Below are 16,050 nucleotides of genomic sequence, written 5' to 3' on the forward strand. Positions count from 1 at the left end.
TGAGACTTATACCCCCTCCAAGAATCCTCTGGGGCAGAATCTGCCTTCTGGGGTGGATACAAGCCCGAATGGAGCATTGATTGGATTTCCTCCACTGCCCAAACAAGAGTCCTCTCACAGAGGGGAGAATACCCTCTCAGTAACCACACCTGGGAGACATGACAGCCCAGCTGAAATCATGGCCCTGCTTTTAGGCAGCCAAGACCCACTTTTACCTAGCACCTACCTGTAGGGTGCTACATCTTAAATAGGAAATTCTCTCCCCCCTTACCGGTTATGCTGGATTCACTTATAAAAACATGTTTGCTTGTCTAGTGGTACCAGCGCTATCTTGCAGCAAACCACTTTTCCGACACCACTCTGTCCCACGCTGCCATCTCAGCCCTGTTCAGCCAGGTGCCTTTTCCAGGCTTAGGCAGCCGAGCTTAATGAGCAATGTAGCTCTTACCCCCCCCCCCCACACACACACACACACTTTCTCTGAGCACTCTGTAAATGGGCTTCTGTGGCCTCCTGCCATATGTGTTATCCCAGGGGCTGTCTGAGGAAGAGGCATCATTCTGGACTTGTGTAGAATGCTGGCATCGCCATAAAAAAATAAAAAAGCAAACACACACAAGAATGTGTATGACAGTGAAAAACATTCTGATAACGAAAGTTCTGCTTTAAACACAAAGGGTGCTGTACTAGCTTGGACGGAAACAAGGGTTATCTAACTCAAAAGTCAAACGTGATGTATTGCTAGAGTAGACTATTTTGGTCACCTGAGCTGTAACTAGTGGACAGGGCTGTGGCAGCAAAACAGCTGGAGACACAAAGGGGAGTTCAGTTGCAGTGAATATGCTACAAAGTACATCTAAACACCTTTCTGAACTCTATGCAGATCAGATGAGTTCCAAAAAGCATAGATTTGCATGTCATGTAAAAAAGCATTATTTCCAATGAAGCCTGTTCACATATATGTGGTGCGAATTTCATCCAGTTCAAAAAAGGGTCCTGTGCGGTGTGAATTTCTGCTCCATAGACCTCTTTGGGACTGGATTGAATTTACAGTCCATTGTTCACATCACTCCAATTTTTTTTTTTTTTTTTTGCCTAGGTTTTATAGAAGATAAAATTGCAAATGTGACCACTGCCTTCACAAATTTGCAATAACTTCACATGGAAACCACACATGCTAAGCATTGCAATGTAAACAAATGTGAATTTGCACCGTGTACTGCTTTAAATTCGCACCACATCAGTATGAACTGGGACTGAAAAAGGCCTGCTAGTTTTCATTGTAAAGAGATTCCCAGAAGACATGAGGAAACATTTCAATTTGTGATGGCAGGAAAAATATATTTGTAAAGGCCTGGTTCAAATCTATGCATTTTTTTTAGTGTGTTTTAAGTTTTGCAAAAACACAATACAGTCCATTTAACATGGTTTCCTATGGGTCACGTTCACATCTGCGCATTTTATGGAATGGGCCAAGGACCAGCAGGTTGTGTTTTTGGTTTTATAGACTTCAATGGATCAAAAATGTGTATTAAAAAATGCAAACTTGCATAGGTGTGAACCAGGCCTTAAAGAGGCAAATAGCTTAAGTTGTTACCTGCGCTGCAAAGGTCCCCATGACCACTGCACAAAAGATGGGATTCCGGAAGATGTTCTCAAAGACATTGCGTTCTCCATGGATTTTGCGTGCATTAATTTCATTAAAAATTTGCATCATAACGAAGGTGTTGAAAACAATAGTATAATGCTCTGAAGGAGGAGAGTGCAGGGGAGCATTTCTCCCACTGTCAATATCAAAAAATGTCTCACCTGTGAAAAACAAATAAACTAATTTAACAGTATATTAAAGGTGGTAGAAGAATAGCTTAGGAATCATTCTATCACTACCTATCTACACATACATATACATTCATGTGCATCCACACACAAACACAGTAAACAAAAAGTGCACAAACCATCTGAAAATGCCACATGTCATCAATAAAAAGCTTTGTTCACAAGAGACAACTGACAGAAATCCAAAAAGGATAAACAGTCAGTACATAAATTCTGTGTACATTGGTTAGGAAAAAATACAGTGCATGCTACACATTAAATGTATGTGGTATGTTCAAATTTAATTTAGCCTGTTTTTTTTTCTTTTTTTTTTATCAGTCTCTGTGCGCACAATAGAACAGAGAAAATTCAAGTTAGACTTACCGGTAACTTGTTTTCCAAGAGTCTTTCAAGACAGCACCTTGAGAGATGGCTCCTCCCTCTCACCAACAGGAAACACCCATTCCACCAAGCTTTAAAAGGAGGCTTCTCCCCATAGTTCCTCAGTTGTAGAAGAGTTCCTCCAGCCCATGCTGGAACACATAATCAAAATATGGTTAATAACAGCGCAAAAATACAATAGGGTGGCTGCTGCTGTCCTAAAAGACTCTTGGAAAAAAAGTTACTGGTAAGTTTAACTTGAATTTTTCCTAAACGTCTTTCAGGACAGCCTTGAGAGGATTAATGAGACTAAAGTAAAGGACCACAGCCTGAAGGACCTTTCTGCCAAAAGCCTGGTCCCCTGCTGACAGAAGGTCCAACCTATAATGGCGTACAAACGTTTGATAGCTTGACCACGTAGCCGCCTTACAAATTTGGTCTGGGGTGGCACCAGCTTTTTCTGCCCATGTAGTGGCAAGAGCTCTAGAAGAGTGTGCTCGAATCCCCGGTGGGGAAGATAATTTCATTTGGGAGTAAGCCTCTAAAATAGCTGACCTAAGCCACCTGGCAATTGACCCCTTTGATGCCTGGCGGCCCCCTTTTGTTGCCTGAAAAAAGAACTAAGAGTAAGTTCGAAGACCTAAAGTCCCTGGTTACCTCTAGGTAGTGTAATAGGATTCTTCTCACATCTAGATTGTGAAACATTCTTTCCTTAGCCTGTGAAGGGTTAGGACAAAAAGACGGTAGGACAATATCTTATGATCAGGTTTGAACTGATGCCACCTTTGGTAAAAAAAACTTGGCTCTGTTTTGAGTATAATTCTATCAGGGTAGATAGAAAAAAAAGGCTCATTAATTGAAAGAGCGTGCAGTTCACTGATTTTTCTTTCGAATGTAATTGCAATTATAAATACTGTCTTGAGGGAATGATTCCTTAAAGAAATAGACTCTAAAGGTTCAAAAGGCTCCTTTGTGAAGGCCTGTAGAACCACTGACAAATCACACTTAGGGAAAATGTTTGCAGGTGCTAGTCTGGAACGAGTAGGCGCCTTAAAGAACCTTGCGACCAAAGCAACTGGTCTCTCCAGAAATACTCCTAAGGTGGCTACTTGCACCTTAAGAGTACTAACTGCCAAACTCTTAAAAAAAATGAGGTTGAAGGATTATAAGAGGTGCATGAAAGTCAGCCAGCCCCCAGTCTGATGTACTCACCCTCCAGTCTGTCACCAACCAAGTAGACCTGTCTCTTGATACAAAGAACAGGGGTTTAGTTGACACACATTTGCAAAAGCATGTGAAAGCTGCAGAGCCACTTCACGGCACCCTGTTAAATCTGCAGTCCTAACACTCCTAATTTAGTGTCTCCACACTGGAAGCACATGGCTGCTAATGGATAGATGGGGGAACAGGTGAGAGGGAGACAGCCCAACCTCCCCCAACCCACCCTCATCCATGACTGGTCTATTGTCTCAAACTCAAAAAACTAAGTTGTAACAATGGTACAAACTGGAAAGGACCAGCTGCGAAGCATTACACCTCCATCCCCTTGGTGGATGCAGTATAAAGACAGATAGGGATTTTATATATGGGGCATGGCCTGTAAAGCACAATGCCTTTCAATCTCTAATTTCCTATTTGGGACTTTGTGTGAAACAAGCAGGTCATGCTATAGGTCTCCATCCCTGTATACGGAAAAATAAGGTCAAATGAAACTGCATCCACCAAAAACGCACGAAAATCGCACGGTGGGACTTTATATGAGGCACCAAGCTGTAGGCAAGGCGTCTCCATCCCTGGTTGCTTAAACATAATAGGCTAGGTGGGACTTTAACTGAGACCCCAGCAGGTAGTGCCCGGCGTCTCCATCCCTATAACAAGAAAAAAATTAGGTTGAAGGATAAGAGGTGCATGAAAGTCAGCCAGCCCCCAGCCTGATGTACTCACCCTCCAGTCTGTCACCAACCAAGTAGACCTGTCTCTTGATACAAAGAACAGGGATTTAGTTGACACACATTTGCAAACGCATGTGAAAGCTGCAGAGCCACTTCACGGCACCCTGTTAAATCTGCAGTCCTAACACTCCTAATATAGTGTCTCCACACTGGAAGCACATGGCTGCTAATGGATGGATGGGGGAACAGGTGAGAGGGAGACAGCCCAACCTCCCCCAACCCACCCTCATCCATGACTGGTCTATTGCCTCAAAACTCAAATAACTAAGTTGTAACGATGGTACAAACTGGAAAGGACCAGCTGAGAAGCATTACACCTCCATACCCTTGGTGGATGCAGTATAAAGACAGATAGGGATTTTATATTTGGGGCATGGCCTGTAAAGCACAATGCCTTTCAATCCCTAATTTCCTATTTGGGACTTTGTGTGAGACAAGCAGGTCATGCTATAGGTCTCCATCCCTGTATACATTGTGCTTTGGGTTGGGGGAGGTTGGGCTGTCTCCCTCTCACCTGTTCCCCCATCCATCCATTAGCAGTCATGTGCTTCCAGTGTGGAGACACTAAATTAGGAGTGTTAGGACGGCAGATTTAACAGGGTGCCGTGAAGTGGCTCTGCAGCTTTCACATGCGTTTGCAAATGTGTGTCAACTAAACCCCTGTTCTTTGTATCAAGAGACAGGTCTACTTGGTTGGTGACAGACTGGAGGGTGAGTACATCAGACTGGGGGCTGGCTGACTTTCATGCACCTCTTATAATCCTTCAACCTCATTTTTTTCTTGTTATAGGGATGGAGACGCCGGGCACTACCTGCTGGGGTCTCACTTAAAGTCCCACCTATGTTTAAACTGCCAAACCCTTTTCCACACCATTCTGCAGGAACTCCAGCACTGATACAATACTTTCCAAAGTTCCATTCGTTGAATGACACCAAGTATTGTAGGTTTTCCAAACTTTAGCGTAGATGGCCCTAGTAACTTTCTTCCTACTAGAAAGTAAAGTGGTCACTAGAGGTTCTTAGAGTCCTTTATTTTTAATAGCTGCTCCTCAGATACCAGGCGGTGAGGTTCAGCCTGGCCACCTTCGGGTGACATACTGGGCACTGAAGCAGCAAATCCTGTCAAAGAGGGAGCTGAAAACAAGGTTTGACTGCCACCGGTAGTATAGTTGAGAACTAAGCTCTCTTTGGCCAAATGGGGCGATCAGAATCACCGATGCTCTTTCCTTATGTATTTTCCGTAATACTAGTGGAATGAGCTGAAAAGGGTGGGGGGGGGGGGGAGCATACCCAAGAAGAAAGTTACAAGGATGTGCCAAGGCATGTATCCCTAGGGAACTGTCGTTTCAGTGGAGAGAAAAGAAATGACGGAGCTTTGCACTTTCTCTTGACGCAAACAAGTCCACTTTTGCCCAACCCCAAGTCCTGGTTCTTAATGACTTCTGAATTCAGGCTCCAATCTGCTTCCCGAATCTTCCGTTTGTTGAAAAAATCTGCCACCTCGTTTAACGTGCCTTTGAGTTGGACCACTGATAAGGAAAGTAACTGACTTTCCGCCCACTCCAGGATTTCAGTCTACAACAACTGAAAGGTCCTGCTTCTTGTGCCCCCTTGTTTGTTTAAATAAGCCACTGCCATGGCGTTATCCGATAAGATTTGCACATGGGGCCCCTGGAGGTTTCGGAAAGAAGGCAGCCAAAGCCAAAGCGACCACTTCCAACTCTCTCCAGTTTGAGGACTTCATTGCCTCAGCCTGGGACCAATCACCTTGTGCCAGATTCTGATCCCAGTAGGCTCCCCATCCCCACATGCTGGCATCTGCTGTCACTCTTTTTTTGACCGGGAATGACCATAATATGCCCCATGATAAAGTTGCTTGATTTCTTCACCACCAGAGGGTCCTTTTGACCTTGGTGGGGTTTTGAATGGCTGGTATAGCCGAGGTTAGGATTCCCAGGGCTGACATAACCCTTCTGACCGTTAACTGCTGATTTGTCTGTAGCCATACTACACTCTGTATTTTGTTTTTCTTTTCTTCTGGAAGGAAGATTTTCTGTTCCATTGAATTTATCTGGAAGCCCAGAAACTGTACCAGCTGAGCTGGAGCGAAGCATGACTTTTGAAGGTTCACTATCCAACCCAAGCATTTTAAGTGACTGCGGGCCTTGCTCAGATCTTCTTGCAACTTTTCCCTGGAAGGAGCAAAGAAGAGGAGGTCGTCCAGGTATGGAATCACTGAGACTCCCTGAAGGCGGAGAGGTGCAAGGCTTTCTGCCATTATCTTTGTAAAGATTTGAGGGGCAGATGAAAGGCCGAAAGGGAGGGCTCTGAATTGAAGATGGAGGATTTCCTTCCCCATTGCCACAGCCAACCTGAGGAACCTTTGGGGCTGAGTGGCTATGGAAATATGCAGATAAGCATCCCTTAAATCAATCGACACCATGAAGCATCCTTTGGTCAACAAATTCCTGACAGTAAAGAATGGATCCAAACAAAATCTTTTGTACGGGACTGACTTGTTTAATGGTTTCAGGTTGAAAATGAGGCGAAAATCCCCAGATGGCTTCCTTATCAGAAAAATATGGGAATAGAATCCCTGATGTTGTTCTTCTGATGATACTTGACTCACAACTCCCTGTCGCATCAAGTCCTTTAATAGGTCCTTCATAGCCAGGGCTTTTGTTGTGTCTCTTTGAAGGTTTGTAACAAAATATCTTTCTGGAGGAGGATCCGAAAATTCTATCTGGTAGCCCTGGGACAGCATAGCCAAAATATATAGAATTTTTTGTCATAGATGGCCAGTGGGGGAGGAATTCAGTCTTCCTCCCACCGGTAACATATTGTCATTGTGCTTTGTTGGTTGATGTAGGAGGATGGAAAATGGATGCTTCCTTTCCCCCTAGACTTTTGCGCCAACCAATATTTCCTTTTCTATTGGGGCCTGCTATCATGCGGAGCCCTTTGAGGTCGAAAAAGATGTTTAGCTGGCTGTTTTTTTTTTTTTTTTAATAGGGAATGACCTCTTTTTTGTCGGCTGTTCTGTCCAAAACTGAGTCTAACTCAGGACCAAACAGTAGATCCCCTAGAAACAGAATCCTACAAACCTTGCTCTTGGATGCCGTATCCCTGGGCCGAGTCTTCAACCACAGAGCTCTTCTGGCTGAGTTGGCTAAAGCTGATAATCTTGCCATCATCCAAACAGATTCTGCCAATGCATCTGCAATGTAGGCTATGGCCATAGACAGAGTGGAAAAAGAATCAAGGATTTCCTCTTTTGGCGAATCTGCGGTGATATGGGCTTTGAGCTGGTTAACCCAGTACTCCAAGTTTCTGGATACACAAGAGAGTGCCATAGCTGGATTGAGATTGCCCATGATGGATTGCCAAGCTCTTTTAAGCTGCTGATCCATTCTTTTGTCCATGGGATCTTTTAATATTCCCATATCCTTAAATGCCAAATCAGTCGATCTGGAAACTTGGGAGAAAGCCGCATCAATTTTTGGTACTTTGTTCCAAAGTGCCGCTGGGTCTTCATCAAAAGGAAAACGCCTTTTATATGCCTTAGGAAAAAAGGGGTTCCTCTCTGGTTCAGCCCATTCCTTTTTTAATGGCCTCTGAGATGGTTGAATGCACCGGTAAGGTGCGACCTTTAGGTTCACCCAGACCTGCATACATCCTATCATGCAGGGATAAATCTTTATTTTCTTTCCCAAGCCTATAGTGATATAAACTGCTTTTAACAAACTGTCTACTTGTTCTAAGGACAGTTTATATTTTGAGGGTATATTTTCTACCCCTTCCCCCTCTTTTTCCTCTGAACCTTCTTTCTGGCAGGTCGTTACTAATTATCCCCATAGAGTAGAGGGTAATAATGTCTGACAGGATTGGGTATGCCACTCAGTGCACTTCTTGCTGGATGTATGCATTCCTTGATGAACCAATCGAGGGCGAATACTGCTGTGCAAGATGTGAGCGACTTGTTTCTCTGGAAGCTCAGATCCTGGATCTAGAGAACAAATTGGCAACACTGAGTAACATCAACAACCTGGAAAGAAGCTTGGACATTACCCATCAGGTGCTGGCAGGGGCCAGCATAGAGGAGCAAGGACAAGAGGTAGGCAGTTGGGTGACCGTTAGGAAGGGTAGAGGGAAGAGTGCCAGGGAGGCCAGTCCTGAGTTGGGACACCCCAACAAATATGCCAAGTTGCATGTTGATGTGGATATCAGCTCAGGGGTGGCAGTGTTGAAGCATGTGCCCTCCCCCAGCTGCCAGGGGTGCGGCGGCTCCAGGAAAGAGGGGGGCCGAGACTCAGGAAAAATTTGACAGGTTGTAGTAGTGGGGGACTCAATTATCAAGAGGACAAATAATTTATTTTTTATAATTGCAGTTGCCTGCCAGTGAGTGTCAGGTACACAGACTGTACTGTGCCCACTGCCGTGCCCACCACTCATATACGGTGGCACAGCACCTTGCAAATCAAAAAATAATTTATTTTTTATAATTGCAGTTGCCTGCCAGTGAGTGTCAGGTCCACATACTGTACTGTGCCCACTGCAGTGCCCACCACTCATATACGGTGGCAAAGCACCTTGAAAATGAAAAAATAATTTATTTTTTATAATTGCAGTTGCCTGCCAGTGAGTGTCAGGTCCACAGACTGTATTGTGCCCACTGCAGTGCCCACCACTCATATACGGTGGCACAGCACCTTGCAAATTAAAAAACTATTTATTTTTTATAATTGCAGTTGCCTGCCAGTGAGTGTCAGGTCCACAGACTGTACTGTGCCCACTGCAGTGCCCATCACTCATATACGGTGGCACAGCACCTTGCAAACTAAAAAACTATTTATTTTTTGTAATTGCAGTTGCCTGCCAGTGAGTGTCAGGTCCACAGACTGTACTGTACCCACTGCCCAACACTCATATAGGGTGGCACAGCACCTTGCCTAGTACCACTAATCTAAAAAAAAATTACAGGCAGGCCACCCCGCAGGGGCCGTCGTGGTCGTGGTGCTGTGATTTCCTTTGGCCCTAGAATAATGCCCAGTGTTCAGTGGCCACGTACCCTAAACTCAAAAAATTCTGAGGACATAGTTGACTGGCTTACACAGGACACCCAATCTTCTACAGCTTCCACTCGGAACCTTGATGCACCATCCTCCTCCAGCTCAGCTTCAGGCACCTCTCAATTTACCACTCGCCCGCCTGCCGGCACCACCAACACTAGCACCACAGCCGCTTCACTTGATCTGTCAGAGGAGTTATTTACACATCACTTGGAAGAAATAAGTGATGCGCAACCATTAGTGCCAGAGGATGTAGATAACGGGGATATGTCTCAGTCAGGCAGCATTATACACATGGACATACGCTGTGATGATGATGATGATGTTGTACCTGCTGCTGCTGCCTTTGCTGAGTTGTCAAGTGAAGCAGCTGATGATGACGATGTGTCCGTGGATGTCACCTGGGTGCCTGCTCGAAGAGAAGAAGAAGAGGGGGAAAGTTCAGATGGGGAGACAGAGAGGAGGAGGAGACGAGTTGGAAGCAGGGGGAAGTCATCGCAAGGAGCTAGTGGCACAGTCAGACAGCATGTATCGGCACCCGGGGTCAGCCAGACAGCATGCCAATCAACGCAAGCTGTTGCCACCACCAGAATGCCGTCATTGCAAAGCTCAGCAGTGTGGCATTTTTTTTGTGTGTCTGCCTCAAATAACAGCGATGCCATTTGCAACCTGTGCCAAAAGAAACTGAGTCGTGGAAAGTCCAACACCCACCTAGGTACAACTGCTTTGCGAAGGCACATGATCTCACATCACAAATGCCTATGGGATCAACTTGTGAGTACAAGCAGCACACAAACTCAAAGCCACCATCCTCCTCCTGGTCCAGCATCTTCAGCCACGTCAACCACTACTGTCCTCCTTGCCCCCTATCAACAAACTGACACTCCGCCTCTCACCTTCAGCAGTTCCTGCTCATCTGCCCACAGTCAGGTGTCTGTCAAGGAAATGTTTGAGCGTAAGAAGCCAATGTCACAGAGTCACCCCCTTGCCCGGCGTCTGACAGCTGGCTTGTCAGAACTCTTAGCCCGCCAGCTTTTACCATACAAGCTGGTGGAGTCTGAGTCCTTCAAAAAATTTGTAGCTATTGGGACACCGCAGTGGAAGGTACCCGGCCGAAATTATTTTTCACAAAAGGCAATCCCCAACCTGTACTCTATTGTGGAAAAGGAAGTCATGTCATGTCTGGCACACAGTGTTGGGGCAAGGGTCCATCTGACCACTGATACCTGGTCAGGGCAGGTATATCACTTACACTGCGCATTGGGTAAACTTGCTGGCGGCTGCCAAGCATGGAATGCGTGGATCTGCAGAGGAGTTGGTGACACCGCCACGACTTGCAGGCAGGCCTGCTGCCACCTCCTCTACTCCTCCTACTCCATCCTCTTTGCTAACCTCCTCGGCTGAGTCCTCTTCTGCTGTTGCGTCTTGCTCCACACCAACTGCACCCCCCCAGGGGCTATTCCACATGCCGGATATGACAGTGTCACGCCGTCTTGGGGTTGACTTGCCTAAAAGTAGAGAGTCACACCGGACCAGCACTCCTGTCCGCCCTGAACGCACAGGTGGATCAGTGGCTGACCCCGCACCAACTGGAGATCGGCAAAGTGGTGTGTGACAACGGAAGCAATTTGTTGGCGGCATTGAATTTGGGTAAGTTGACACATGTGCCGTGCATGGCACATGTGTTGAATCTGATTGTACAACGCTTTGTGCATAAGTACCCAGGCTTACAGGACGTCCTCAAGCAGGCCAGGAAGGTGTGTGGCCATTTCAGGCGTTCCTACACGGCCATGGCGCACTTTTCATATATTCAGCGGCGAAACAACATGCCAGTGAGGCGCTTGATTTGCAACAGCCCGACACGTTGGAATTCAACACTCCCAATGTTCGACCGCCTGCTCCAACAAGAAAAAGTCGTCAACGAGTATTTGTATGACCGGGGTGCTAGGACAGCCTCTGCGGAGCTTGGTATTTTTTTGCCACGTTACTGGACGCTCATGCGCAATGCCTGTAGGCTCATGCATCCTTTTGAGGAGGTGACAAACCTAGTCAGTCGCACCGAAGGCACCATCAGCGACATCATCCCATTTGTTTTCTTCCTGGAGTGTGCCCTGCGGAGTGCTGGATCAGGCCGTAGATGAGCGTGATGAGGAAGAGGAAGAGGAAAAGTTGTGGTCACCATCACCACCAGAAACAGACTTATCATCGCTTGCTGGACCTGCGGCAACGCTGGAAGAGGAGTCTGAGGAAGAGAAGTCAGAGGAGGAATGTGGCTTTGAGGAGGAGGAACACCAACCAAAGCAGGTATCCCAGGGTGCTCGTTGTCACCTATCTGGTACCCATGGTGGTGTACGTGGCTGAGGGGAAGAACAGACCTTCGATGAGATCAGTGAGGAAGAGGAATTGGACATGAGTAGCTCGGCATCCAACCTTGTGCAAATGGGGTCTTTCATGCTGTCATGCCTGTTGAGGGACCCTCGTATAAAAAGGCTGAAGGAGAACAACCTGTACTGGGTGGCCACGCTACTAGACCCCCGGTATAAGCAGAAAGTGTCTGAAATGTTACAGAATTACCGGCAGTCGGAAAGGATGCAGCAGTTACAAAACAAGTTAAAAAGTATGCTTTACACAGCATATAAGGGTGATGTCACAGCACAACGGGAATCTAACAGGGGAAGAGGTGAAAGTAATCCCCCTCCTACCACGACCACGCCGGCAAGGACAGGACGTTTTACAGACATGTTGTTGATGGAGGACATGCAGAGCTTTTTAAGTTCTACGCATCGTCACAGCCCTTCGGGGTCCACCCTCAGAGAACGACTTGACCGACAGGTAGCAGACTACCTTGCCTTAACTGCAGATATCGACACTCTGAGGAGCGATGAGCCCCTTGACTACTGGGTGTGCAGGCTTGACCTGTGGCCTGAGCTATCCCAATTTGCGATAGAACTTCTGGCCTGCCCCGCTTCAAGTGTCCCGTCAGAAAGGACCTTCAGCGCAGCAGGAGGTATTGTCACTGAGAAGAGAAGTCGCCTAGGTCAAAAAAGTCTAGATTACCTCATCTTTATTAAGATGAATGAGGCATGGATCCCGAAGGGACTGACAGTGGGGGATGCATTTGACTAAAAAAGGCCGGATGAGATGCCTTGGGCTAAAAATGGTCCACACGCTGCTGTATTTAATCTCTGCATGCCGGGTGACTTTCGTGACTTCTCCGCCACCAACTAGGGTTCAAGCCGTAATGTTTTAGTGAACTTTCTGCCTGGAAAACATCGATTTTTCCGGCCGCTGCTACAGCAGTGGCTGCAACAATACCTACTTTTTCAGGCATGTGTACATACCTAATTTTTCTGGCCTCTGGTGCTACACTGTGGCTGCAAAAACAAAACACAAAAAAAAAGCACATACATGTGTCAATTCCCCTTCGTGATCGTTACCTTGTTGTGGTGAAGGGGCTTGCGTATCACAATGAAGCGATCACCTCTAGGAGTGTGTTGGCAATGTTGGCACACCCCAGATGATAAGGTCGTTGCTTCATTGTGAACAGACCAAAAGCGATCGGCTGGATAATTTTTCATAGAAAATACATTAATTTTCTTTATGATCATCTTAGGTGATCATTAAAGCCTACTAGGCCAACAATGGGCCCACACTGCAGAATCATTGTTTTCTGGGTCACTTAATTGTCACTGAACTACCTCAGCACGACCATAGGCTTTGAAAAACCGCCATTGCCTGCAATCTCCCAAACGTGCACATGAGCACAGTCATCACTACACCAAGATTGACGCATAGAGGAATAAAATTTATGTCATGAGTGTGTCAACTATTGACAACTCTTTGCGGTTGTCTAAAATCTATTCGATACACGTCCCCTGATAGGGGACGTAACAGGGATTAAACTGATAAGAATAGTACTACTTAACACACCACTCATATAGGATGGCACAGTACATTGCACGGCGCACGCGCAGTGCCCAAAATTGGAAGAGGACAGACCAACCATCGTTTTCCATCTCCCGGTTCCTAAAATCTATTCCATACACCGGCCCCTGATAGGGGACGTAACGTAACAGGGATTAAACTGATAAGAATAGTACTACTTAACACACCACTCATATAGGATGGCACAGTACATCGAACGGCGCACACGCAGTGCCCAAAATTGGAAGTAAGAGGACAGACCAACCATATTTTTCCATCTCCCGGTTCCTAAAATCTATTCCATACACCGGCCCCTAATAGGGGACATAACGTAACAGGGATTAAACTGATAAGAATAGTACTACCTAACACACCACTCATATAGGATGGCACAGTACATTGCACGGCGCACGCGCAGTGCCCAAAATTGGAAGTAAGAGGACAGACCAACCATATTTTTCCATCTCCCGGTTCCTAAAATCTATTCCATATACCGGCCCCTGATAGGGGACATAACGTAACAGGGATTAAACTGATAAGAACAGATTTTTTTAATTTAAAAAAAAGAGGACAGCCTCTGCGGAGCTGGGTATTTTTTGGCCGTGTTACTGAATGCTCATGCACAATGGCTGTAGGCTCATGCGTCCTTTTGCGGAGGTGACAAACCTGGTCAGTCAAACCCAAGGCAACATCATCGACCTCATCCCATATGCGTTTTTTCTGGAGCGTGCCCTGCGAAGAGTGCTGGATCAGGCCGTAGATGAGCATGAAGAGGAAGAGTTGTGGTCCCCATCACCACCAGAAGCAGCCTTGTCGTTGTCGATTGCTGGACCTGTGGCAATGCAGAGAGAGGAGTCTGAAGAAGAGAAGTCAGAGGAGGAAGGTGGCTTTGAGGAGGTGGAAGACCAACCACAGCAGGCGTCCCAGGGGGCTTGTTGTCACCTTTCGGGGACCCTTGGTGTTGTACGTGGCTGGGTGGAAGAAGAGACCTTCAATGACGTCAGTGAGGACAAGGAACGGGACATGGCTAGCTTGGTATCCAACCTTGTGCAAATGGGGAGTTTGCGGTTGTGCAAATGGACTGACTGACTGACTGTTAAACGGGGAGTTTGGTCTGTCAGAGTTTGGTCTGTCACTGTGAAGCGGGCGTAACCCTTACACTACCTGATCGATACAACATCATACCTGATCGTATACACACAATGGATGTTTTAAAGCACGTTATTCTAAACAATTTAGGAATGTTAGGTGATTTATGCCCTTTATGGATTAAAACCCGACTCTGCGTCAACTACGTAATTTTCCATGGGAGTTTTGCCATGGATCCCCCTCCGGCATGCCACAGTCCAGGTGTTAGTCCCCTTGAAACAACTTTTCCATCACTATTGTGGCCAGAGAGAGTCCCTGTGGGTTTTAAAATTCGCCTTCCTATTGAAGTCTATGGCGGGTCGCCCGGTTCGCCCGTTCGTGAACATTTGCGGAGGTTCGCGCTCGCCGTTCGCGAACGGCAAATTTTATATTCGCGACATCTCTATACAGGACAACTACATGTCTCAGTTGGTGGATTCTCCTACTAGAGATAATGCAGTGCTGGATCTATTGATCACTATTGACCCAGACCTAATCTCGGAGGTAGGAGTCCAGGACAACCTGGGCTCTAGCGATCACAGGATGATCACATTTAACGTAAATAACAATATAACAAGGCAAGAGGGGAACATAAGAACCCTAAACTTCAGAAGGGCAAACTTTCCCAAATTGTGCTCATTGATGGAAAGGGTAAACTGGGACCAAACCCTAGGAACACTGACCACGGAGGAAAAATGGGAATGCTTTAGGAACATATTAAACAAATGCAAACAAGTGCATTCCTATTGGAAATAAATTTAGAAGATACAAAGCCAAACCTGGCTGGCTAAACCGTAATGTTAAAAAACATATTAGGGGAAAAAAATGGCCTTCAAGAAATATAAATCAGAAGGCACATTATTGGCTTTCCAGCAATACAAGGAGGCAAATAAGAAAAGTAAATATGAAATCAAAATGGCTAAAATCAACTTCGAGAGACAAATAGTAGAGGATAGTAAAAAGAACCCTAAGAAATTCTTTAAATATATCAACAGCAAAAAAACAAGGGCAGAGCATGTTGCACACATAATTAACGATGAGGGGAGGATAGTTACAGAGGACACTAAAAAGGCAACCGTGCTTAATGCTTTTTTCTCCTCTGACCATGACTGTATGGTTAGCAGTAATTCACAGGACTTGCCGCTATGGCTAACAGAGGGTGAAATCAGGGAAAGGCTGGATAAAATTAACACAAATAAATTACCATGCCCGGATGGCGTACATCCGAGAGTACTCAAAGAACTTAGTAAAACTATATCTAGACCACTGTTCCTAATCTTTGCTGACAGTATTATGACAGGAAATGTAACGGGGGATTGGAGGAAAGTTAACGTGATACCGATATTAAAAAAAGGGCAGAGGCATGTCCCGGGAAATTATAGGCAGGTCTGACATCGATAGTATGTAAACTTCTGGAGGGGATGATAAGGGACTATATCGTAGAGTTTGCTAAAGACAACAACATCATCAGCAGTAATCAGCACAGGTTTACTAAAGGGCGTTCTTGTCAAACCAATCTCTTAACATTCTACGAGGAGGTGAGCTGTAAGATAGATAGGGGGAGACCAGTGGATGTGGTGTACCTGGATTTCGCTAAGGCGTTTGATACAGTTCCCTACACGTGCTTAATTTATAAAATAAGGTCTGCAGGCATCGACCACAAGGTTTGCTCTTGGATATGGAACTGGCTAAAAGGGCATTTCCAAAGGGTGGTAATAAATAGCGCATACTCTGACTGGTCTGGGGTGGTAAGTGGGGTCCCCCAAGGCTCAGTCCTGGGA

At 45.9% G+C, this 16,050-nt stretch overlaps 1 protein-coding gene across 1 annotated transcript in view; it reads right to left on the minus strand.

Annotated features, from left to right (window-relative positions):
• The window catches only part of LOC309548058 (plasma membrane calcium-transporting ATPase 4-like), a gene marked incomplete at both ends in the record, with an annotated part of 1,291,629 nt that overhangs the window by 332,257 nt on the left and 943,322 nt on the right, over nucleotides 1-16,050 (minus strand). The window contains one exon of the mRNA XM_082248025.1: nucleotides 1,598-1,809. Coding sequence (XP_082104151.1) covers nucleotides 1,598-1,809 — 212 coding nt within the window. The remainder of the gene's footprint in view (nucleotides 1-1,597; nucleotides 1,810-16,050) is intronic.

This window comes from Pelophylax lessonae (assembly GCF_965119305.1).
Source record: "Pelophylax lessonae genome assembly, chromosome: 2".
NCBI classification, from domain to species: Eukaryota; Metazoa; Chordata; class Amphibia; order Anura; family Ranidae; genus Pelophylax; species Pelophylax lessonae.